The 25,976-nt window shown below is 42.7% G+C and overlaps 1 protein-coding gene and 1 long non-coding RNA gene across 2 annotated transcripts; one reads left to right on the forward strand and one right to left on the reverse strand.

Annotated features, from left to right (window-relative positions):
* Positions 1-24,696, forward strand: LOC130252409 (uncharacterized). The gene is made up of 3 exons (XR_008840352.1): positions 1-115; positions 23,317-23,445; positions 23,995-24,696. It is a non-coding gene; the product is annotated as an uncharacterized LOC130252409 (long non-coding RNA).
* Positions 13,279-15,766, reverse strand: LOC130252407 (inositol 1,4,5-trisphosphate receptor-interacting protein-like 1). The gene is made up of 2 exons (XM_056489920.1): positions 15,540-15,766; positions 13,279-14,804 (listed from the first exon to the last, which is right to left on the reverse strand). Exon 2 carries the CDS (start codon positions 14,799-14,801, stop codon positions 13,806-13,808), a length of 996 nt encoding a protein of 331 aa, XP_056345895.1. The 5' UTR covers positions 14,802-14,804; positions 15,540-15,766; the 3' UTR covers positions 13,279-13,805.
* Positions 24,697-25,976: the final 1,280 nt, after the last annotated feature.

Here is a 25,976-nt window from a genome sequence, read left to right on the forward strand (position 1 = left end):
TCTCAGGAGGGTTTGCTGTCACTGACTCCAGGTACACAACCTTGGCCACAGAGTCAGGAGCCCTGGATACATCGAGTGAAGCTTTCAGCACCCACTTCAGGCTAATCTAATCAAGGTGAGAAGCTGGAAGCAGCAAGGCTACCCCTACCTGCCCAGCTGCCACCCAAGGCACTGCAGCAACCTAAGGATGTGAATCAGGTTAAACTGGGCCAAATCAGCTATTTCATCCAGGCTCGACAATCCTGAAGTAACTATTTAAATATTTTCATACTTTTCTGCTGCTGCAGAGTTAAAACCATGATTTTGCTGCAACTCCTAACTTGGGGTTGTTTAGACAAGGCTTTGGTGGCACCTGAGGCATCAAGGGAGAGCAGGGTGTGCTGTCATAAGGTTATCAGGAGTTTGATCTCATCAGTGCACCACATTATGAGGAAAGAAAATATCTGGCACCCAAAAGATAAATGCCAAGATGGTCTTGAGCTGTAGAGAAAAATAGTGTCAGACTGTTTTAAATTTTTTGGGGAAAATTTGAAGTTTGAATACAGAGCAAAGCATTTCTTTCACTCTTGCAGTGTTATTTCTTTCAAATGGGTTTTTAGCCACACAGAATATGTATTTTGTCTATTTTCTTTCTTTCAGTAGACCTGTGATATTCCCATAAACATTTCAGTGTGAACACAGGCTTTTTGACTAAAGGTTTTCAGTTTGGCTTGCCAAACATTCAGTCTCTGAAACAGCACTTCTGCTCCTAAAACATCCAAGATTAAATAATCTGCTTCTTATGCTATCTCTCTAGAGGGCATTTATAATCTGCCCTTTAGCTTCTAAATTTCCTGAAAACAGGGGCAGGCTGTTATCCACCTCCTTTGTAACTTAACTTTTCTTCCCAAAGGAAATTATTTTCCTGAGACATTACCTTAACCACAAATGTGCAATGTGTAACCCACCAACTGTCCTGAATGTGCACTCAGCTTCAGAGGAATTGAGACTTCAATGTCTTGAAAGATTCTTCAGCTTTGGTTTTGGTAAAGGTTGTTTGATTCTTCCTTCCCCTGTATTTCTATTGTTTTGTTGTACAAAGGTAAGAATTAATTTCAAGTTGTTGAAACATTGTCTCTGATGTTTTAGTCGGTTCTGTATGGCAAAAACTTCTTGATTTTAGTACAGATTGAATTAATTTAATCAAATGTACCAAAGAGCCAGCAAAAGCTTGTAAAGCCTGACCACATGTTTCTCATTCCAGATTTCATATGGGTTCAGTTTTATTAACAGAAACACCACGTGTATTGTCCCATCTTCCTGGGACAAAGAGAGAAGAAAGAGACCTCCTGCAATTATTATGTGCAATGTTCATCCTTTCAATGAATGATTCTGCTTTCAGATATAATTAAAAATAACTGATAATTTGGTTAGTTTTAATGAACAGCTGGGATGATGTTTCCTTCTGAGAGTCCAGGAATGGTGACTTCTTTTTATCTAAAGCCTGAGAGACAAGGCATAAGGTGGCAATTTAATTGGGCAGGTAGGATGAACAGATGGTGCTCCAGGAGTGTGAATGGTCCTGTAGCCTTCTCATGTGTAGCTTTATTCATTCCTTGCCCCTTTTTTGCTGCTGTACCTTCTCTGTCAGCATCCAGCTGTCAAACCTGCACCCCACCCAGCTCTGCCTTGTCTTCCATAGGATCCTCCTCTGTGCTATTAAATGTCAGGAAATGTGGGGTGGACAAGTGGGATGCATAATTGTGACAAGGAGAGCACATCCTTCATCTTAATGGTGTTTTTAGTAGAATTTTATTTTGAGTGTTTCCCACTAATCCCCAATTTCTGAGAAGGAGAGTACAGATGTGTGTGGTCCTTTGGGCTTAGTCTCAGTTATCACCTCTGCAGATTGGCAAAGCCCCCTGCTGTGTGAGGTTAAGAGATCCTGCAGAAACAAAGACATCAACAGAGACCCTGATTTGTGTTGATTTCCAGCTCTGGAACCCTGTGAGCTTCTCCACAGTCCATTCTCACCCCAAGCTCTCTTGAATGGTTGGATGGTCTCAGCTTTCAGCCAGATATGGCCAAAGATCTTTAAGGTCTCTTCCAACTCTTTCAACTCAATTTTATGATTCTCTGCATTTAGCAGATACTACAAATAGCATCTTATTGCTGAGCAGGGAAGTGGAAAATTACAGGGAGCAAGTTTCCAGAAGGATGTCTAACAGCTTCTGTTTGTACCATCAATAAAGTCCTTAAATAAAGTAGCAGCTTTACATTTGCTGAAGTCCTGAAGCCCAAGGAGACACCAGCTCTCTGTCTGAGGAGATTTTCAGTCAAGGATAATCCTGCAGATGCCTGAGGTTGATTTTTGTTGCCCAAAGCCTGTTCTTGTGTTAAATAATGTATCTGCCCTGTGAGACAGGCTGCAATTCTCTCTCAGCTGGAGCTGGAAGTGTTGTACCCATCTCCCACCTGGGAGCAGTGACCTCTCTGACAGTGTTAGACACAGGAATCTGGGCAGATTACAGCAGAAAAGTGAGCACACAGCAGCATTTCCTTTGTGCACCCTCCCAGCTTTCAGCAATCTGCAGCTTGGTTCTTAATGGAGCTTTCTTGCAAGAATCTGTCTGACTCTCTTAATTAGATCCTCCATGGCCTCCTGAAGGAGGGAGTTGAGCAGTCTAAGTGAATGACATGGAAATAAGCATAAAAAAGTCCCAGAGCGCATTGTGTGCTGATGTACACAGGAAAGAATCCTGCAGGAAATCATTTTGGTGCCCTTGCTGAAGGACACTTCATTCAGTTTTGCTAAATGGAGCCATCAATGGAAAAAAGATGGGATTCTGCACTGTTAGGACATCTCATTCTGATCTCCTTTGGGCATTAGCCCAAGATTTATGGGGCAAATATACTGGCCATGTATGATAAAAACATCTCTACTCTTCTGCATGTTCCATTGTTTCAAAGTACAGCAATGTGAAACTTATGATTTAGTGTCTATTATTTTTTTAAAAACTTTTTCATTTAAAGTGGAAATGAAAACAGGGAAGTAATTCAGAGATAATGTCATGAACCAAATTACTTTTTGTGCACATATAGCAAAGTACACTAATATAAATTCTAAACTTAGACTGGATGGTTCACTGAGAAACAGTTTAATTTATCACATTAATTATGTAATTAAAGCAAGAAGAAAGAAATGGTTTAATTGAATACATGCAATGTTTATTTGTTCACACAGGTATTTTGTATCCTTGTAAATTCATCAAATGTAGAAAATGCTTGCAACACTATAATTGGAGGGCCTAATTTATCCTTTTTTTAACTACCTGCAAATATATAAAAGTTGTTTGTTTATTCATGCCTGGAAATTAAGTAATTTCTTTTTTTAGAAAAAGGTAAAGAGTGCAGGAAAGTTAATTCTTATTGCAAAAATCTGTACAGAAATGCAGAACATACATTCATTTATCTCCCTGTATAACTGTGCCATAAAGTAACACATGCTTGATTGTAATTCTAAAAGAAAATCTTATCTGCAAACCATATGTTCTCAGTGATGCCCTTATGCAGATTGTTATTTTTGTCTGACAATATTCAAGTCAACTACTTTTCTTAAAAAAATGACAAAGCAGTATAGCATTTTGTTTTTTGCTTTCATCTCTCACCCATCCATACACAGATATTTAGCAGTGCTGCTAATGGGATGCACAAAGTTCTGTGGGATATGGAGTATGGGTGACCTTCATTATTGTACAGTTTATTTTACTTCCTTTATGCTATTATTAATTTCATAATGCTAACCAGGCTGACATTACCTTGCAGTTCTGTCCTTTCATTCTTTCTTGAGATATATTACAAAAATAAGATTAAATTGTTAATGTAAATGAGTTTGCAGCAGGAGGGATTTGGCTTATTGTTTATTCTTGTTTTCCATTCTTATGGTCATTATTGTTTTGATTTAAATTCTCCTGTGGGGACAGTAAAATATTTGAAAGGGCAGCTTAGGGAACTGGCAGGTGGTGCATTCATCAGATCAATCCTCCCCTTCAAAGCCCAATCTGCAGAACATGGTGTGAATGAATATTCTGAGCCTTCTGAGCTGCTTTCCCTGGGGTTAATGGCCTCAGCTGGGTGGCTGGCATGGAGCAGAGCTATCAGGTGCAGGACATACCTTAGGCTGGTGAGAAGGACCTGGGCTGCAGGAGGTGACAGGTAAATGAGCTCTGAACCCCAGCTAATTATCCCAACATTCCTGGGCAATCTCTTTCCTGGAGAGTGAGGGGATGAGAGACTCAGTGCAAGATGAAGAGCAAGATCATCCTCAGGAAGGAATCTCATGCCTATTGCCACATCTGATCATGACAAATTATATTTTACTTTTTCTATTCCTGTTTTTTTTTTTTTTTAACCCCTTATTTCTCCCTTTAACCATATCCTACTCTTTTTTCCTTTTTCTGTCTCATTCTCTCCATATTCTCTGCTGCTCACATCTGTGTTATCTCTGGGGCTGTTGGGTGGCAGCAGCTTTCCAGCTTCCAGACCTACCACATCTCTGAAGTGTTGTTGAGAAAGAATGCAGCAAAGTGAAGAGCTGAGACACTGTAATCTGAAGGCATCAGAACAAGTATTTAAGAAAATGGCCTCAGGTTACACCAGAGAGGGGTTAAATTGGGTTTCCCTCCATCCCTGGGAATGCTCAAAAACTCGTGGATGTGACACTTGGGGATGTGGGTTAGTGGTGCTGGGTTAAGGGCTCACCCTGCTGATCTTAGAGGTCCTTCCCAACCACAACAATTCTGTGATTCTGTGGTCTGGGCTCTGCACTCCCATGTCCTCCTTAGCATTTGAAAATCTGGATGGAGCTCATGTTTGCCAACTGATTAACAAAATAAGAAGTGGCATTTTTGGAGTGTTCATCTGGTATTTTTGTGAGGAATGGTTGTTAGTCTGACAGAATTCAAGCATTTTCATCAGTGATTTGATAATAAATGTGAATTTTGTGGATGACAAAGTGACGTAGCCTGCAGTCAATTTATAAGAGGAGCCTGTCCAAAGAAAATTAGCTTTAATATTAGTGCAAAGCCACATCTTACAGAAGAAGGGATGAAAAACATTCTGCCCATGTCAGGGACCATTTTTGGGAAATCAGACAGAAAAGTGGCTTTGGAGTGGATATGGTCAAGCAGCCCTGCCCCAGCTGTCCACGAAAACAACCATGAAAAATCCTCAGTTCTAGAAAGAGATAATTATATAATAAACAAATTTGCCTTTGAAAATATCCCTGTTGAGGATAAAAATTGAATATTGCTTCCAGTTTTAATATCTTTGTATTGTGTGTGCAGTCTTGTCTCATTTTCTGTTCCAGTCCTACCTATGAAATGAGCATCTTAAGATTGTCTGTCTTCCCAAAATGCACAATTTTATTTTATTAAGAGTCCATTTCAACCCAGACCTAAAATCAGGGGCATATTCAGAGATGTCCTTACTTTCTGTAAAGTGTTTCACTAATGACTCCCAGATGGCCATAAAACAATTGCCAGGGAAAACAAAATGTAATAATATTGTCACATAAATGAAAAGATGCCACAAATGAATGCATTTACAGAAAATACTTGAGAGCAGACAAGTGGCAATTGGTTTGCAATGTCTCTGCTGGGAAACTCCATACAATTATAATTAGTGCTCTGCCTCTTATTATTCAAACTTGGTTGGGAGATTGACTGCAAATGATTTTTTAATGGCTTTGGTTGTGTATTTTTCCTTTGTTATCAGACCATAACAGCAAGAAGAACAGTATTCTCACTGTACTCAATCTGCCAAAGTGTCCTTTGTACCAGATGGTTTTGGCTTCAGCAAGCTAAATTTAAATCATTAAATTATTGCACTGTATCCCACGTTATCATCCTGACAGACCTGGCAGCTGGGAGTTGGTTTCCATCAGTAGGTTTTTGTCCAAGATAAAAACTTATTCAATAGGGAATGATTCAAGTTTAGCCACTTATTTATTTTATTGGTGCTTCCTTCCACCCCTCATTCATATTTCCAGCTTCACCCAGGCCTCCCACTGCACAAGGCTGATGATTATTTCTCTCAGTGGGAAGAGATGGTGTTGACAAAACAGAGGATCAACAAAAAATTGTAGATGATCAATTCTCGATTGTTCTCGTGTTCCTTGATGTTCCCAAAGTGAGGTCACCTGGGGAAATAATGGAGCTAAAGAAAAGATTAAAGTTAGGAAAAATGAGGGGAGTAATGAAATTCTGGTCCTTTGACAGGTATGAGTGGAACATCAATAATGACTAAATGCATTTGCAGTGTTTGGTGTAATAACCTAAATAACATAATGAAGCCTCCTGTTACTAAAAAATATTGGAAAACATTATAGATACCTTATTGTCTAAAAAATTAGCAGTATCCATTAATTTTCAGGTATTTATAGTACTATATTAATCACTAGCAAAATTTGACAGGCTTTCAAATGTGATTTAGAAGTTTTTTGCTAGGTAAGGAAATCATTGTACATATTTGTTAGTTGTAAAGGTTTGTTTTCCTTTTTTTTAAGGAAATGGAGGAAAACAAAGAATGAAAAATCCTATCTATCTTTTCAGTGAAGACTATTTAAAAAATACTTTTATACATGCTATGGAAAGAAACAATTAATGCATGCCCTGAAATCATTTATTAAAGAGACCAAATAATGGGAGAGATATAATAAGTTGTGAGGGGAACTAAAACACTGTGTGGGAAATCAGTGCAGCAAATGAATAAGATTGGGTTAATTATGCAATAAGGAACTGAGGAGTATAATGAGGAAGGCAATCTGAGAAAAATTAATTTTGTGAAGAATGATGAAAGGTTCTGATAGAGTGACCCATAGCTCAGATATTGATTGGAGAAGACTGGAGCACATTGATCACCAATACATTTCAACTCTGAATAAGAACTAAAATCAGAAAGTGGAGATTTTTTACATTAGGGCAAACAAGGACTAAGAACATTCTGGGAAATGTAGAAGTAAAAAATAAGCTGTGAGTTTGATTTATGCTAGATAGAAATAAGAGAGTTTTGGATGTGCACCCAAGATCACAGAATCACAGAAATCATAGAACAGTTGGGATTGGAAGGGAGCTGAAAGACCATCTTCTTCCTCACCCCTGCCATGGGCAGGGACATCCTTCACCAGCCCAGGGTGCTCCAAGCCCCATCCAACCTGGCCAGGAACCTCCAGGGATGGGGCAGCCACAGCTTCTCTTGGCAAGAGACTGAAATGACCAAATTTGTAGAGAAAGAATATGAAGAAAAAAACAAACTAAGAAAACCTTCCAGTTAAACTTCCTAGGCTGAAGAAATCATGAATAAATCCAGGTGACCTGACCCTGCTGTTATTGCATGTGATCTCCTTGAATTTAACATCTGTATTTTTGTTGGTGTACCATAAAAATTATATTCCCATATCTCAAGGGCTGCACCTCTAACTCCTTTTACTTTAGTTTTCTCTGTGTTGGAGGCAGCAGCTCCCTGCACCACTGTGAGAGAATGTAAATGCCTCTCTAACTTGGGCAAAGAAAAAAAGTTTCTGGGGGAATTAAGGAGAGAAGAAAAGAATGAAAATGCAAGTAGCAGCAGTGATGAAAGCTGAGTTTTTATGAAGATACTCAATGTCCCTGTTCACTCCTTGTTCATATTGCCTGCTCCCTTCCATGGCATGTGACCATATGTTTAACAATTAGCTCAGTACAGATTTTTCTGTGCAGTTTTTATTGCCCTTATGTCAATCCTAGGCTGCACTTTGCATAACATTAGTCAAAGAATCAGTGGAAAAAAGAAATTATCATTTTAATTGCAAATTTAAGTGCTGTGATCAATATTCCAAACATGCTGAGCTATAGTATCAGAAACCATACTTAGAATAACATTTATATGCAGCTATTTCTTTCTGACAGATTTTCTGCCTAAGTACCGTGCCCAGTAAGAAAAAGAAGACAAACAGTGAAAGTTCTCATTCTGGGAACACACTGAGTGATCAGGAGAACAATGTGGAAATCAAAGATGTCCCTGGGGGATGTGTTTGTCTGAGTCAGTTCAAAACCCTTTAAACTGGTCTTTCAAAAGAACATGATGCTCTTATTTGTTCTGTTTTGCAGCAATGTGCTGATTAATGCTTGTGCAAATTTTGAGAAGACTAGTTTGGCATCAGGATTTGCTTTCCTTCACCCCTTCTGCTCCCTGTTTTTTTTTTTTTTTTTTTTTTTTTTTTTTTTTTTTTTTTTGTGGGTTTACAGCTGACTAAGCCAAGATCAAACTCAAAGAGGATACTTTGAGAAACTTTGGTGCAAAGTGAGACAGAAAATATCAGGCCCTTTGTTGTTCCTTGTTATGTGAAGGCAGAAGTGCACAGCTTTCTCAGAATTCAGTTTTTACAAAAAATACATTATAACCAATTTTTTTACTGTCATGAGAGACTTGCAGATCTGGAAGGGATTCCTGGGAAGATCAAACTTCCCTAAAGAATGCCGGCAAGTGTATCTGAGAATCATGCAATCATGAAATAATGGAATCCTAAACACAGAGAACCATAAACACAGAGGATGATAACCTCACAGAATCACAGAGTGGTTTGTGCTGAAGGGACTTTAAAGCTCATCCATTCCCATCCCATGCCATGGGCAGGGACACTTCCACTCCCCCAGGCTGCTCAGAACCCCATCCAGCCTGCCTTGGACACTGCCAGCAATGGCACATCCACAACTTCTTTGGAAATGTGTCCCAGTGCCTCACCACCCTCACAGTGAAGGGTTTACTCTCAATCTCTAATCTAACCCTGCCCTCTGTCACTCTCAGGCCATTCCCCCTTGTCCTCTCACTCCATGCCTTGTCCAAAGTCCCTCTCCATTTCTCTTGTAGTCCCTGGAGGCACTGGAAGGTCTCCTGGAGCTTCTCCTCTCCAGCTGAGCACCCCCAGCTTTCTGCCTGACTCCAGAGCATCTCAGCATCTCTGTGGCCTCCTCTGGACTCAGTCCAGCAGCTCCACACCTTTCTTATATTGGAGGCCCAGTATAAGGTCCAGATGTGGACACAGCTCTGCAGGTGGGGTCTCACCTGAGCAGAGCAGAGAGGCAGAATCCCCTCCCTCCACCTGCTCACCCTGTTTTGGATGCAGATCAGGACACATTTGGCTTTCTGGGCTGTCAGTGCACATTCTTCGAGGAGCAAACTTAAAAACAGTTACACAGCAGGTACCACAATGAAAGAATGTGCTCTTTTAAAGTATTAACCTCACAGTCTCTGCTGACCAGGTTGTTATAACTACCATGGTGATGATCTCATATGAAAAACTCTCTGCTGAGCAGCAAACACTTAGCTGAAGAGGTGAGAATAGTAATTTCAAGCTTTCTTCACAGAGAGTCCTTCTAGTTCAAAATACCACAGATATTTTCAGTTGAAAACTCTTTACCAGAGGACTGATACTGCAGCCAGGGAACTTGCTGCTTCACTTTTGTCTCTGCCCTGATCTTTCCAGTGTAAGCAACGAGATTCACAAAACAGCTTCTTATATCACAGCAGGAGGGGAAAAAAGGCTTGCTTCAAAATACAGACTGTCATATCATCTCTGTGTGAGTCAAAATACTGGGAAACTTACTCTCCTGTAGAATATTTACCTGCCTTGGACTGAGCTGCAGGGTTTTAGTCAGTTTTAAAGAAAACAAAAGCTGCAGTCTGATGTCTCTTCCAGTGAAGAGCTCTACGAACCCATTGTGAAGCACTTCAGGGGGGAACAGAATTATAGTAGAGTGCCATGAGAAAAAAAAACAAAACAATCCCCCATCCTAAAAAAAAACCCAAAACAACCAACCAAAAAAAAAAAAAAAAAAACAGCCCCAAAAAACAAAAACTAAAAACGGGTGCCAGGAAAACTGAGCAGGAAAAGGTAGACAATATTTTTTGTGGAAGGAAAAAAATACAAGAAATATGAGCCACCTGGTCTAGGGAAAGGTGTTCCTACCCATGGGACTGGGGCTGGAACTAGATGATCTTTGATGTCCCTTCCAGCCCAAAACATTCTATGATTCTAAGATTTTATGATTTTCTATGATTCTGTGAGTCTCTGAAACAACTGCCTCCCTTGGGGGAGGTTTGATGTCCACTGGGTTCTGTGATTCTATGGCACAGCTTCTAATTTACATATAGGTCACAGAAAGATTAACTCTGCTCACTAATTGTGGGTCTCTGTTCCTCTGGAGGCTGGATCCCAGAGAAATTTGAGTCTGATATGTGGATTGAGACAATATGCCAGCTGCCAAGATGCCACATTAAAATCCCCTGGGGACCCATACAGAGTTGCTGAGCATCTGATTGTTGGGGAGATTTAAGCTTGGAGGGTGTAAATGAGCTCACTGTCTAGGACAGGGCTAAAATCAAATGTATAGACTGAAGCCTACATCTGTAGGTGGAATTAAGCAGGAAAATGTTGTCATTTGTCTTGCTTGGCTATAAGCAAGAAGTTCCTGGGGTATCTGGGCCAAAGTTCAGTCAAAAAGTCAACCAAAAAAAGAGTGAGTGACAGCATGTTCATAGACTGTTGTGAAATTTGGGCAACAAGAAAGACTGTACAGCAAACTTTGATATGACAATTGAGAGATGTTTCACTCTGCTCATCCATTTTTCTGCCTCTGAAAGTGGTGTTTTCCAAATTAAACACCAGCATGAAGAGTCACTCTGTTCTCCTCTCCCCTGTTCCTGGCTCTGCACTGCTGCTGCCTTCCTTGTATTGTCAAGAACAAATTGAGTCTAAGGACATGGCTTCCCTAGACATGGTGAGACAAATTAATAACCTCTCCTTTCTTTTCCAGAAGGCAATTTCTTCCTGCACACTCTCATCTTTGCTGTCCCCCCTCATCTGCTCTCCCACTGCTCACCCTGTTTGTTCTGAAGAGACTTTTCTGAGGTAATATACTTCAGTGAAAGGGAGGCACACAAGCTCAGTGAAATGCTGGATATTTTTCTGCCTTTTCAGTGAGTTACATTACTTCAGTAAAAGGTCTGGCAGGTGCTAGAGGCAGAACAAATGGTTGAAAGAGAAAATTATGTGGCTAGGAGTAGGGGAGGGCTGAGGTTAGTTAGGGATGAGGAAGAGAAGAACAGGACAAGTGGAAATAGAGAGTCACAATGTGAAGAGGGTGTCTGGTTGGTCCAGGAGTGTGTTCTGAAGGGCACCTACAGGAAAGATGGGGAAAGAGTATTTACTAGAGCCTGGGATAAAGGGGAATGGTTTCAAATTGAAAGAGAGCAGGTTTAGATTGGATATTAGAAAAAAATTATATACTGAGGGCTGGCACAGGTTGCCCAGAGTACCTGTGGATGCTCCATATGTGCAAGTGTTCAAGGCCAGACTGGGTGGGACCCTGAGCAACCTGGTCTAGTAGAAGGTGTCCATGCCCATGGCAAGAAATTTGGAATGAGATGACCTTCAAGGGCCTTCCAACCCAAACCAGTCTGTGATGCTGTTGCAGAGCACATTCAGTGCAGGCAGCTCAGGGTGCAGCTGCAGTTCCAGCTGCAGGCTGAGCTCTGGGTGGCAGGAGACCCAGCAAGAGCTCATGGACTGCTGGCCCTTGGCATAACAAGGGCACAGGGACCTGTGGCCCAGGAAAGGGACCTGAGGGCTCCAGGCTTTCCCCATGCCAAGTCTGTGAGGCTAGAAAAGCCCAGGGCTTCCTTAGTTCAGGGTCCCTCCCTGGAGGCAACCAGCTCAAATTGTTTTGTTCTTGCACTCAGATTAAACAATTTATAGAATCTGTACTTGTGACTGAGCTGTGAGAAGCCTGGGGTGGAGCTGCTAAGGAAAGCTGATTTGTGAATGTGGGGTGTGTGCAGGGAGCCAAGCCAGGCACTGCTCTGCCTGCTGCTGGTGTAGGTGGTGTGGCTGTGACTGCCACGGTGGCTCCTGGATGGTCAGGGACCCTGGGAGGTCCTGGACAAGGAAGATTCCTTAACAATTCCATGATTCAACTTCCCAATTAATTTTTCAGAATTTCACTTACAGAAGTAATTTAATCTCACTGTTCCTCATGCACTGAATTAACCCAGGGGCTTGGCAACCATGCAAACACCTGTCAGACCTTCAGTGAGATAGCTACTGGTGGAAACAGGAGTCAGAGAAATGTCAATTTTAGCTACAAACTTTATTTTCAAGTGTTATTCATGCTGCTTTGTGATAAGGCATTCTTGGATTTGTTTTGTTCTAATGAAACAGTGTCTTCATCTTTTTAAAAGCAATGGCTGCTTCTTAATGCAATGAGATTTTTCTTAATAATGACAGAGCACATAATCCTGAAAGGCTGGGAGTGCAGTTTTGCCATTGGAAAAATGACCTTTTGTACTGCTACTAGAACTAGCTAGCAGGCTTTGGTGCCTGAATTTTTCTTTGTACCATAGAAAAGAATTCAAAACCTGTTGCTCAGTGCACTGGTTTTAGCTTGGGTAGAGTTAATTTCTTCTCAGTAGCTGGTACAGTGCTGTGTTTTGGATTCAGAATGGCAATAATGATGTTTTGCTTTTGCTTAGTCATATTTATCTTAAGTCAGGAACTTTTTTTTGTGGGTTTTTTTGTGGATTATTTGTTTGATTGTTTCAGGAGATTTTGATGGGGCATTGAGTTTTTTGGGGGATTTTCTTTGGTCTTGTTCTCTACTAATAAGAAGGTAAATAAACTGGCATGCCCAGTGTATAAACTGGGGGAGTTATCTGGAACAGGGCCTGATCTGGATCACTTGTACTGTGCATCACATATTTGGGTTTTTTTTTTCTTTTCAGTTGTATTATCAATACTATTATTATTTACACTATTACAGTATTTTACTCGGTTTCCAGTCACTATACTTCTCTAAATGATTAATTTTGAAAATTCTCTAAACCTGCAAGTTTTACTTTTGATTCTCCTCCCCACTCCACCAGGATAGTGGGGAGGAGAAGGGTGTTGAGCAAGTGGCTGCATGTTGCTTAATTTCTGGCTGGGGCTGGAAATACAAGAGGGTGCTTGGGTGCTTGGGAGTAGACACAGACAGCAGAACTGACCCCAAGGTTGGGGTTGGGGCACCCCAGAGACATCCCCAAGGGATATTCTGTACCATATCAGGATCCATTCATAAAGAGGGGGAAAGAAGGAACAAGGAAAGATCAGCCCTGGAGTGTGTGGATGAGAACTTCACAGCTGGTGAGCCCACCACCAGGGGAACCACCTCAGGAAAAAGGGGCAGGCAGCTCAGGAAGTGTTCATGGATGTTGTTAGGTCGTGTAGGAAGGAAATATAAAGTTGTTTTATGAATACATTGATGGCAATGGGAGGGCCAAGGAAAACGTCCATTCTTTACTGGACCCAGGATGAAATACAGTCACCAAAGATGAAGAAAAGGCTGAGCTACTTAACACTTTCCCTGGAGGTGTTAAGGAAAGACTGGACATGACACTTAGTGTCATGGTGGTGTTGGATCATAGGATGGACTCAAGGACCTCAGAGGTCTTTTCCAACTTGATTGACTCTGTGATTCTGAGATGTTCGGAGTTACAGAATTTGTCTTCACATGGGCTGGCAGGTGTTCACCCACCTCCAGGAGAGATGGGCTCCATCACCTGTGGTGGTGACTTGGGGAGATAAATGCCATAAATGTCCCATGCCTCTTCCTTCTCCTCTCTTTTAATATTCTGAGCTCATTGTTCCATTGTCCAGCAGATCCCTTTGGGCAGCTGAGGTCAGCTCTCTGCCTGTGCCTACTCCCAGCTCCCCACTGCCCCAGCCCAGAGCAGCCCTGGAGCTCTGGCCACGGTCACTGCAGGATCAGGAAGGTGCCTGGGCTGCCCTGCTCCACGGCAAACACCAGCACAGCGCAGAGCTGCAGGCCGGAGGGGCCGCTGAGCAGCAGGCGGCAGGAGCGGGAGCTGGGCAGCACCGTCAGCTGCCAGTGCTGCCACTGGGGCAGGTGCTCCCAGGCTGTCTGCACCGAGTTCTGCACCCAGCAGGCCATTTCCTCCACGTCCAGGTAGGAGCCCGTGCACAGGGTCTGCAGCAGGGGCGAGGCCTGGGCTGGCTCCTGGTTCTCTGCGGGGTGCACGAAACACGGCGCGTCCCCCGTGGCTCTCGGGCAGCTGCACTCCAGCACCACTCGCACGTTGGAGCTCCTCTCTGGCAGGTGTGTCCCGCAGAGCTGCTCCAGCCTGAAGGAGTGCCTGGAGGGTGGCTGCAGGGACACCAGCAGCTGGTACACGATTCGCTCCTCAGAGATGCTCCAGGACTCGTGGATGCTGTTCCTGCTGGCGGCCGGGTGCAGCTCGGGCATGAAAGTGTTCTTGGAGAGCGCCCGGCAGACACGGAGCACGTCCAGAGTCATCTTCTTCACATCCCTGCACATGTCAGACAGGCCCTGCACGGGCAGCAGGGTGGGCACAGAGAGCAGCCTGACTCTGGGGCCTTGTTCCTTGAGCTTTTCCTCCTTCTCTTCACCCTCCTCCTCCTCGCCGCCAGAGCTGTCCTGCTCGTGGCAGGTGCAAAGTGTGGACTTCATTTGCCAGGCCAGCCAGCAGATCTCCAGGGCCATGACTGCTGCAGCAGCCCAGAAGAGACAGAGCTGTGACCCAGAGAGGAGTGGGGCTTCTTGTGGGGACCTGCTCCACCTGATGTCCTGCAGCAGCTTCTTCACCCCGTGGTACAGAAAATTCTGGCGCTGCCACATCCGCTGGGCCGTGGCCACATCGGCCCGCAGGTCCTGCGTCTGCTTGAGCAGGAGGGCCAGCAGCAGCACCAGGAACGTGGTTGCTGCAGCCATGGCCTGCAGGAGGGGCAGAAAGGCTTGTCCTTTCTGGGGTATCAGCTCTGGGTGGGCAGGGGAGGGCACTGCAGTCCCTGGCTGCGGACAGCACAGGGCCCATCCTGCCTGAGCCACCCTGGTGCCATCCCTGGCTGGGCTGAGCCATGACAGTGCAAGAGACACCTGGGCAGTCTCCTGAGGCCCCATCCCTGCCATGCTGGAGCATTCCACGGAGCCAGGGGCACCTGGCACATCCCCAAAACCTCTCTGGCACCACTGGGAGCCCTGAGCCCTTCTGTCCCCCAGCCCAGAGTGGCTCCTGCCCTGCCCTGAGGGGCCCAGCCCTCACTCAGGGTTAGAAACCCCCCTGGGCACCTGTCCAGCTCCATCCCAGCCTTCCCTGTGCCTGTGCCCTCGCCAGCTGCCCAAGCCCAGCTGCAGGGGTTGCCTGGTGCTGTCCCTGGGATGGCTCCACTGTCACCTGTTCTCTGTAATGTCACGGCCACCAGAGCTGACAAAGCCCCAGACTTCAGCCCTCCCCCCCTGCTCAGAGGGTTCTGGGCATCACTGCACAAATCAAACCCACTGCAGGAGGTCCCAGGGTCTCTTGGCAAAGCAGGGACAGGCCCCAGAGCCAGCACAGAGCCCCAGCTCCCACTGTCCCCAGCCCCAGGGGCAGAACCTTGCCCTGCTCTGAAGGGCTGAGCCCTCACTCAGGTTAGAAACCCCCCGACATCTGTCCAGTGTCCCACTCACCCCAGCCTTCCCTGCACACCAGTCACCAAGTGCAGCTGCAGTGGGGCTGCCTGGTGCTGTCCTTGGGGACAGACCCCCCTGTGCCCATCCTCTGTGAGGTCACAGCCACCAGAGCCTCATCACCAGCTGACAAACCCAGAGCCCCCTGTGCCCATCCTCTGTGAGGTCACAGCCACCAGAGCCTCATCACCAGCCTGACAAACCCAGAGCCCCCTGTGCTCATCCTCTGTGAGGTCACAGCCACCAGAGCCTCATCACCCAGCTGACAAACCCAGACCCCCCTGTGCCCATCCTCTGTGAGGTCACAGCCACCAGAGCCTCATCACCAGCTGACAAACCCAGAGCCCCCTGTGCCCATCCTCTGTGAGGTCACAGCCACCAGAGCCTCATCACCAGCTGACAAACCCAGAGCCCCCTGTGCCCATCCTCTGTGGTGTCACAGCCACCAGAGCCTCATCACCCAGCTGACAAACCCAGAGCCCTCTGTGGTGTCACAGCCACCAGAGCCTCATCACCCAGCTGGCAAACCCAGAGCCCCCTGTGCCCATCCTCTGTGAGGTCACAGCCACCAGAGCCTCATCACCAGCTGACAAACCCAGAGCCCACCCCACCCCTCTCAGGGAGTTCTCAGCATCATCACCCCCAGTGCAGAACCACTGGCCAGAGTTCCTGGGGCCCTCCTGACAAAGGGGGCAGCCCAAGGCACCCTGATGCCATGCCCTGGCTGGGCTGTGCTCCATGGAAGGACAGGAGACACCTGAGCAGAGCCTCCAGGGCTGCCATGAACAGTGAGCCATAAAACCCTGGGCACCCAGCACAGCCCCAAACCTCTCTGGGCACCTGGCACCCCCGAGGAGCCCTGAGACCCTCTGTCCCAGCCCCAAGGGTGGTCCTGGCACTGACTGACTGACCTGGGATGGACTGACTGACAGACCCTGGGATGGACTGACTGACCTGGGATGGACTGACAGACTCTGGGATGGACTGACAGACTCTGGGATGGACTGACTGACCTTGGGATGGACTGACTGACAGACCCTGGGATGGATTGACTGTCCCTGGGATGGACTGACAGACCCTGGGATGGACTGACTGACTGGCCCTGGGATGCAGAGCCTGGGATGCACTGACAGAGCCTGGGACTCACTGACCCTGGGATGGACTGACTGACCTGGGATGGACTGACTGATAAACCCTGGGATGGACTGACTGACCCTGGGATGGACTGACTGACCCTGGGATGGACTGACTGACCCTGGGCACCAGGCAAACACACAGTCCATGATCCCAACCCAATGGACAGAGATGTGGCTTTGCACTGATGGTTTCCCTACCTAAAGAAACATCACATGTAATCTCTCTCTGACCACATCTTTAAAACTTTGACCTTTGCAGTAGTTAGGTCAGCTATTTAAATGGATTCTATAGATGCAGTTGGATCCATACAGAAGTCTGATTTGGATTTACCTCTGGAACTAGATGCAGGTGGTTCTAGCAAGGATTTCTGGGGATGTAATTGTGTGCCTGAAGAAATTCAGGATCTAGAATGATGTTCTTAACCTTAAGTGCCAGAGTTGTGATGCAAAGGCCTTTTCTGAAATGAGCTCCACTCGACTTTTTGATTTTCTTAAGGGAAATTAAGAAATGTATTGGTCATTGCATGCTACATAGTTCAAGTCTGATGAGTGGACAGTTCAATCAACTAATTCTATGCTGCCCTCAAAGGAAAAGTTTTGGGGAAAAAATAAAAATTCATAAGCTTCTGTTTTCTTCTGTAGGCTTCTTCTTCCAGTTATCTAATTTCAGTTATCTTTATAAAAGCATCTCTTACATCTTTATTTTTTTCCTGAATCAGATTAACCTAGCACAGTGTTTAATAATGAATTCCACTCAGCATGCCAGTAGACAGAAAAGTTCTTTTGTCTGATCTTAGACAAGTTCTCTAATAGGTAAAAATGAGATCCACAGGGTAGAATATGCTAATAAATTATGAAAGGAATTTATTAGAATTTCTGAAAGGTATTTGACTTATCTCATAGAACATTTAATGTGGTTTCATGATTATCAGCCCTTTTCAGCTTGTTGCTTTAGAAATGCATGAGGAGCAGAGGACAACATTTGCAAATCATTTTTGCATCTTAACAGACTGTTCCCATAAAACTGTTACTGTTCTGCAACAATAACTTCGATATTCAGCCTTACTAGGAGGACTGCAAAATATTAAGATACAAGCCCTGAACCCTGTATTAAACTCCTTTAGTTGTGTCAGGAAGCTCAGCTTGGTGGGGAGCAGCAATCCTTACAGTAGCCAGAAACAAACACCTGAAACTTCTGAGTTTTAACTCAGTCCTGTTCTGCTCAGTTACTTATTTTGTCTGTTCAATTGGTAAAGCACATCTGATGTGAGTCCCTCAGAACTTCATCCTGTAAGAAATGAATCTGCAGCATCTGCTTTATTGATGTGATGGATCAATAGCCAGCCTGATGATTGACACTATGTAAATCACAGCAAAATCAGAAGGTATACTACTAAAACTGAAATTATTGTCACCTAAAATTAGACATGTAGTTATTTGTTATGATTTGTTGCCTTTTTCTAAAATGCAAATTATAAGCAGGAATGGAAGAGATCTAAATTTAGGCATGCTTAGATCTAATCTGCAGTTTTAATGTAGTAAATTTTAAACACTCAGAACATTTGGATGAACCTTCAGGTGGGAACATCCCAAAACAAAGGAGCTCTTGAGGTTTTGCTGATATGGATTGTTGTTCAAGGCTCCTTGGGAATTGAAAAAAATATTTCTCAGTACAGGCCAGATGAGCCCTGATGAGCTGATTTTCTGCAGTGCTTGGATAAACACAAATTTAGATACAACATTCAAATGTGTTGATCAATACTTATTAATATAAAGACATGTAAATATATGTCTGTATTTGTTCAGAGGTCTGAATAAATAGAGGAATAAATTTAAATAGGCAGTGTGATCTCTGCCTTACATTGTTAATGCTAAAAGTTCTGGAGCTCCCACTTGCAGACAGCTGCTGGATAAGAACAGAAAGTGTTTGACTGCTGCCATTGCACTGACAGCCATTCTCTGTTTCTCCTGGTGCCCTGAGCTACATAAAGTCCTGAGCAAACAGACCCAGTCTGAGGAAATCATGCTGAATGAAGAAAGATTCACAAGTTTATGTCATCCAGCAGGGGTGCAAAAAACCTTTCAGACAGAAAAGTGATGTACTGGCCTCGTTAGAGACAAAGAGGGGCTAAGAACTGCATTTCTGAGAGTGTTTAATAATTAAAGGAGAACTTTAGGTTGTACTGAAAGGAAGGAATTAGCCAGCTGTAGTTTGGGTATCATTACCTAAAAGTCCATGCAATTAAAGAGCATGAACTGAGGTATCTTGAGCCCAATCTAAGCTCAGGTCGTGACTTCTTCCTCCTGATATTTGTGGATTCCACAAATTTTGTGATATTTGTGTTTCTCCCATACCAGCAACCTACTCAGATGTTTATAAGGCATCATACTTGACTGAATGTGCTGCAAATCTTTTTATAAAGAAAACACTCATCTTGATAGAAAACCACATAAATCCTAGAATTACAGTTTTTCTTCCCCAGTCCTGAATGGGCAGAAGTTCTTGCCAAGGCAGTGCTCTGAAAGACTTGTTCACAGATGATCACATCTGTGTCCAGATGAAATTAGAATGGCAAAGCCATTGGGGACCAATTCATAGCAGATGACAAAGAGAAGCAGGGAAAATAAATTTAGAACTGACATTTTCCTTAATGACTGCTTCTTTGAACTTCTCTTAGAAACAGCTAGTTCTACTGCCAGGGGCTGATATTTTCAGGGTCTGCTGCAGAACTCAGCTGAATTTTGCAGCTGTTTTCAAGCACTAAAACCACAGGGCCTAAATATACAGACAGAATGATGAACCTCCTTATAAGTAATAATGATGAACAAATAATTCTAATGACTCCACTTGGCTTTTCCCAGTAGGTATCTGGGTTCACTGAGAAGATACCACATGTTCTTATTTTTTGTTTATTTTTATTTGCCTGGAGTACTTTTTTTAATGTTTGCTGCACAATCACCTTATAGTATAGCAACTACAGGAAGTTTCTGTAAAAACTTTTCTCTATACAGTGATATTTGGTTATCTCAGCCACCTCTTTATGTTCTGTCCTACCCATAGTATCTTCTTGATACTATGAGTCAAAATTTCCATGTTCACTCTCTCACACCTAAGTCTTTTATAATTACAATCTGTATTCTAAGGAGGTGAATCATCCAGTAGTTTTTGGACTTTTCAATCCAGAAAGTCTAGAAAAAGGGTTTGAAGGAAAATTATGGCTTTATGATAAAGGCTGAATGTTTATCAGGAAAACCTTGGAAGAAAATTAAGTTCAATTGCTTGTCCCAGAGCAGTAAATCCTCTCATCCTTCTGTAGATAGAGCCTTACCAAGGTATTTTATTTATCTGTGTTGGAGCACAGTAAGTGTAATCCAGGATTTTCACCCCACCTGAGAATCAGGAGGACACACCTTTCATAAATCATTCACTGTGCAAAGTGATTCTTTAGGCCCTTCTCGTGTGTTGCCTTTTTTTCACTCTTCAGCATTTGTACTGGGATTGCCAGCAGTGTCTTCACTAAGAAAGCAATTAATAAATTGGGGAATTGGATAAAATGAATGTTGGACCCATTGGGGTTTGCTAAAGAGGGAGCTGTGTGACACACTCCACTCAGAGATTTTCCAAGTGATTTATTGACTTTCTCCTCTTCTGCTGCAGGATGTGTTTACCTGTGATAAACAGGCCAGGAATGAAGTGTCTCTGGGCAACAGATTTGTTGATTCACTTTCCCTTTGAAGGCTTTCAGTCTCAGTGGTGCCATTTTTGGGTTTCCAAACTCAGTGCGGTAAATCAGCACATCAGGACACATTTAATGGAGGCTCACACTGCTGAGGCCTGTGTACAGAATTGCTCTAGACACAAGAACTGGATGATTGGTCTTGTGCCATCTCAATTAGCAACAGGGAACAAGAGATTTCCAGGCTCATTTCAGATAATCGTTTACAAATGGAATAGTTTGTATCAAACTCACCCAAAGCATATGAACCCAATTGCAAATGTCAACTGAAAATCACATTGGAACTTCTCTCTGAATTGCAGTTTGCCTTCCTGCCAGTCTATTGGTAATATTATAAAAATAACTTTTCCATGGTATCTCCATTTTGGGGCCTGAATCCTGTGTGCCATGGGATTGCCTGACAGTGGTCTCAAAGAGACTGAAATGAGAAATTCAGATGGCTTCTATCTGATTGAGATGTGAAAGCTTCAAGAGCTCAATAAAGAAATGAACTGCAGGAAAATATTTGAAGCCTGGAAAGTTCTGAATTAGTTCATAAGGGATTTTTTGCTATGATTTGATTTGAATGATCTCATCTGACTTCTTATTCCAAACCCATAGTGACTCTTTAATAGATTACCCACAACCCTTTTTATGCAGCAAAGCCATTAGCTCAGCTGTGTGATTACAGTGCCTGACCCACACTCTGATTTTTCAATCATAAATACAGCTGCTGAATTTTGGCTTAAAAAGGGGCATTGTAGAAAATGTCAGAACTGGGAACTGCACTCAGCCTTTGCTCCACTAAGTAGTTGTTAGAAAACTAGACTAAAACAGAATGGTTTATGTGAGGATTGCTTTCTTCCATATTTTTCTGCACTATTTGTTTTGCATGAACACAGCAATGGGTACTTCTGAAAGGCTGTGAAAGGTATGACTTAAAAACTGTTTTAAAGCAATGATTGTGTGTTATTAAGTTGGAGCAGACTTTTGTTGAGCACTCAACAAAATCTGAACTATTCATCTAAATGTGCTTTCTGTGCATAAGCTTGGATTTTTGCCTCCTGTGCTCTGGGCAGAGCTGTGTGTCTTTGGATTTTCATCTGAACAGACAAAATTAGATCTTTTTCAGCACAGAGGCACATTTTGGACAAGACAGGTCCTTTCTGGAACATTTGAACATGGAGGCACATTTTGAACAAGGGAGTTCCTTCCTTCCATGAAGATTAGGATCTTCCTGGAAATAATTTGTGTTGAGTGTCCCTGAGGGTGAGAAAGGTATTGAGCTTCCTCTCCCATCTCTCACAGGAATATTCTGTTTGAGATGCCCTAAATTATCCAAAACACCAGGACTGGGCTGCCAGGGCCCCTGAGCCCTTTCACAGACAGAAGTGTCTCCTGAAAGGCTCTTGAGAGTCTCCCCAATAGCAACAGGCAACTGTGTCAGCAACTGCATCACATTCTTTTGGTCTGCCTATAAAAAGGATTACCAGCATTTTTCCTGTCATCTTTTAACCTCCAAATATAGTCTTTCCTTTATAGCACATTTCATCTGTTATTAAGTTTTGCCTAGGAAATGCTGAAAGAATCAAGGAAAAATGAAATATTAAATAAATGAAAGTGGAAATTAAAAGGCAAGATGAAGAAAAAGAAAAAAAAATCTTCAGTGATTAGGAAATAACCCATCTCTGTTACTTTATTTTTATTTTAGGAAGGATTAATAGCAAAGGATTAAGATTCTTATCAAATTACTTTTAGCAATCAAAAGATGGAACAAGCACAAATCTTTTTTGAAGGATGTGGGTGTAAGGGTCTTCTCTCACTCTTGTCTGCTAAACAGATTGCAAGGAGTTACACCCTCAAAAGGGTTAAACTGATTACCAAGTGTAAGTCTAGTACAAGTCTTTTTCTCACACTTTGTTCTCTGAAATAATCCTATTAAAATAGGAAAATTTATTGCATACCTTTCTGCCCAGATTTTATCAATATTCAAACCTTTTAAACAGAATATGTGATGAAATAAACCCTGCTCACCAATGTGCTAAAATATAATAGACATCAAAGCAGCTAAAAGCCCTCCCAAATCAATGCAGTAACTCTGCAGCAATTTCTAGAACAGAAGGCGAAAATCCCCTTAATAATTGATAAATGAAGGAAAATGTATAGGAGCAGATTTATAGAACACCACATTTGCACTCTTAAAAGACCTTCCTTATGTCATTAACACCACAGTGATAAAGCACTTCCACCATTCATCAACCACATTGTGTCTGTCCTGCCATTAAACAGATGGAATAATCCCTGATCCAAGTTCCCAAAACTTTTAGAGTACACTTCCTTTCATTTTCTTGCCCTAGGCCAATCCATTTAACAGCCCATCATAGCCAGGTCGGCCAGGTCTTCAAGCTGAATGTTATGAATAAGAAGCAGATTGAAAGTGACCTTTATTCTCCCTCCTCCTTCCTCTACCAAAGCCTGGCATGTAACATCTGAGAGAATATAAAGTCCAAGTTTCTATTCTTTTAAGGACATTCAGGAATTTTCCAGTACTGATAAATAAATAAATGAATGGCTTCAATTTCAAGATTAATTCTTTCATCATTTCCCTGGTTTACAATGTGCTGATAACTGACATTTGGTAATTTATACATTTGCTTGGAGCTGCCTGTCAATGTTGCCAACCAGTGCTTGAGCCATTCTTTCAATCATTTCAACAACTCTGTAGCTTCTGCCTCCAAGTCCCAACCTCTCTCAAGAATATATTTTGTAATGTAACAAGATACCTACCAAAGAAGGAAGCTTGAGTTAAAACAAACATGTCAAAAGATGAAGGTCCAGTTTTTCTTCTGTTTTTAAATATCTGTTTGCTATTATGACTCTCAGCTGTTCCTCAGCACTGCCCAATGACACATCTTTATCCTTCAGGTCTCTTCTGTCATCTGCCATTTAACAAGCTGACTTAAGATATGACCTAAAATCAAGGATACCCAGGTCATTTCCCTTCACCATCCTCCACTTCTGTTTTGGGAGCAGCTCTCTAAGCAAATGGTGTAGGTGAGTGCAAAAAAAAAAAAATCGACTCCAAAATAACTATGAGAAAGTTAAGACAATGAAAAAACAAGGTAAAAGGAGAGGGAGGAGCACTTTTAGCTATCTCAGGGACCTGTCACATTTTGGTGACAGTCTTCAGCTGGAATGGGTTCTGAATAAAGGAACAGCAGTCATCCAAAGTTTACTCCACTTTTGAGTTTCAGCTCTGCAGGTGGTTAAACTACAGATGAACTTGGATATCTGGCTGAATAAAAAAGGCATCTGTTTCAGGGCACTGTCATTGTCCCTTTGCTCTTTTCACTTCCAGCAGCCTTAGATGACCCTTTCAGCTGAGTTTGGATTCATTCAGTTGCTCCTTGTCATTTTATGGGAAATCTTGCAATCTATCATAGATGAAATTCCAGTGGATTGCAGAATGTCTGAAGGGCTGTGCTAAAATGGTTTTCAGACAGTAAATCAAATATTATCTAGCAACCAAAACCTGTTCTTCTAATCAGCTCTTTAGTAGGTCTCCATGCATCTCATATTGATTATTTGCTTCTCTTTTCCCAGGTGGGCATAGAACCATAGGGCTGATGAGCTGGAGCAGAGTCTGTTCATCCTGCAATCTGTGTTATGCACTTGAAATGGCTGATTAATGAGATGTTCATTAACAATACAGATGAATTTTCATATTGTGGCTGGAATGATATTAAAATTCTTGTAGACATGTATGTCCTTCTGATGGACAGATGTCCCTTCCTGCCTTTCTCTCTTTAGGGGGATTTTTTTATCTTCTGTTTCAAGGGACTTGATTTTCTGTTGATTTATGTCTATTTTAGGGTCTCTTATCTCTCTCACTTCTTCTGTTTCTGCTTTCAGAACCTCTCTCATTCTTTCCTTCAGGGGCCTATTTCTCTTTGTTCTGTCTCTCATTTTCTGTGTCTGACACATCTGCTCCCTCCTCTCTCGATGTACAGTGTGATAGATGGGACATGACTGGAGAAAAAAAGAAAGTTTCAGTTCTCCCAGCGAGTGGAAAGGTGACCTGCAAACATCTGAACAAAAAAGGGAAGAAAGTTTATTTTTATGTGCTGAATATTCTGCACAGCAAGAGATACAGCACATTAAGAGACTGCACAGGAGACACTTTAAACACCACCTACTCCACAGTCCATCCCATTAAATTCTGTGCACAGTTTTTCTCTTGGTCAGTGTCTGTGTACACATACATATAAACCCAGCTCTGCTAATAGAGGGCCTTTTTAGAAACGTGGTAGTTTTCCCATTGTTTCCAAAGGGGTTTGGATCCTTGAAAGAATTTACCTTTCCTGCTATAAAATCAGTTCTATACCACCTGGCCAAAGAGGGAATCAAGGAATCTGATTCTGTCATATTTCAGATTTTCAGGCTCTTAACATTTGCAGCAGCTTGTTTTATGATTGTGTTTCAAATTCAGAGCCCACTTTGGGGAAATTTTAATGATTTTTAATTATTTTAGGACAAAATAAATGCTGTAAAGCTGAGGTAAAATATTTTTATTCATGGATGAAAAAGAAGAAAGGTTTTCCCAACCAGATCTGCTTTTAGAGGTAGGAAACTACTGTGGGCTTTCCAGAAAGACTTTATTTTCTCTAATGATATGTATATATAATGATATGTATATATATTATCACTTTTGCATATTGTGTTTTATGTGAGCAGGGTTGGAAGCCTGAACTGCAAGGTCTTGGTTGCTGAGCCAGCAGCTCAGATTTTGGGAGGTTTGAGAGTAAAACAAGAGGGAACTGCTATGGAGCCAGGAGGTGACTTTTGACAAGATGTGGAATTCCCTAACTCAGTTTCTTGGTCCACAACAGGGATTTTGCCAGATTAGAGCCACGTGGGATCTACTCCCATGGTGGAGCTGTTCTGGAGCACCCAGAAATCACCCATGTCATCTTGCTGCATATTTGGAAAATGCTTCTTGTAAAACCCTGTCCATGTTTTGCTGGATGATCTGAACAAATGCTGTTCCACAAAGCATTGCCCTCCAGATTAACGGGTGGGGGTGATTCCTTTTTTATTGTTGTTGTTTTTCCTGTTAATTTAAAAGTGTTTCATTGGAAAATTGCAACTAGCTGTAATAGAAACTGCAAATTTGTTTCACATATGCCACCCCAGAGTTGCCAACTGGCGGGAAATAAGTAACAATTTATAAAGCAAGCAATCTGAGAACATTCCCCAGCAGTTAGCACATGGAAGGTATGAATATGCATGAACCATTTTCAGGTTGTTATGGCGCACATTTTCATTCTGAAACAATTATAAAAAACATTATTAGAGAGGTGTTAAATGTGTCAGAGAAGCATTTGGCACAGCCATTTTCACAGAGCTCTTTATTTTGGGGCATTGCTCTTTCCTTGTGATTGGTTTTTAAAAAAACCAATAAAATAATGCTGAGAAAAAAATTTTCTCCATAGTAATAAGCTGATTTCCTATGAGAGAATTCAACTTAAACATCCTGTTCCCATTTCATGTCTCATTCAGGAAATCAGTGCCTGTATTTTCAGAAG

Source organism: Oenanthe melanoleuca, chromosome 4 (assembly GCF_029582105.1).
Source record: "Oenanthe melanoleuca isolate GR-GAL-2019-014 chromosome 4, OMel1.0, whole genome shotgun sequence".
Lineage (NCBI taxonomy): Eukaryota > Metazoa > Chordata > Aves > Passeriformes > Muscicapidae > Oenanthe > Oenanthe melanoleuca.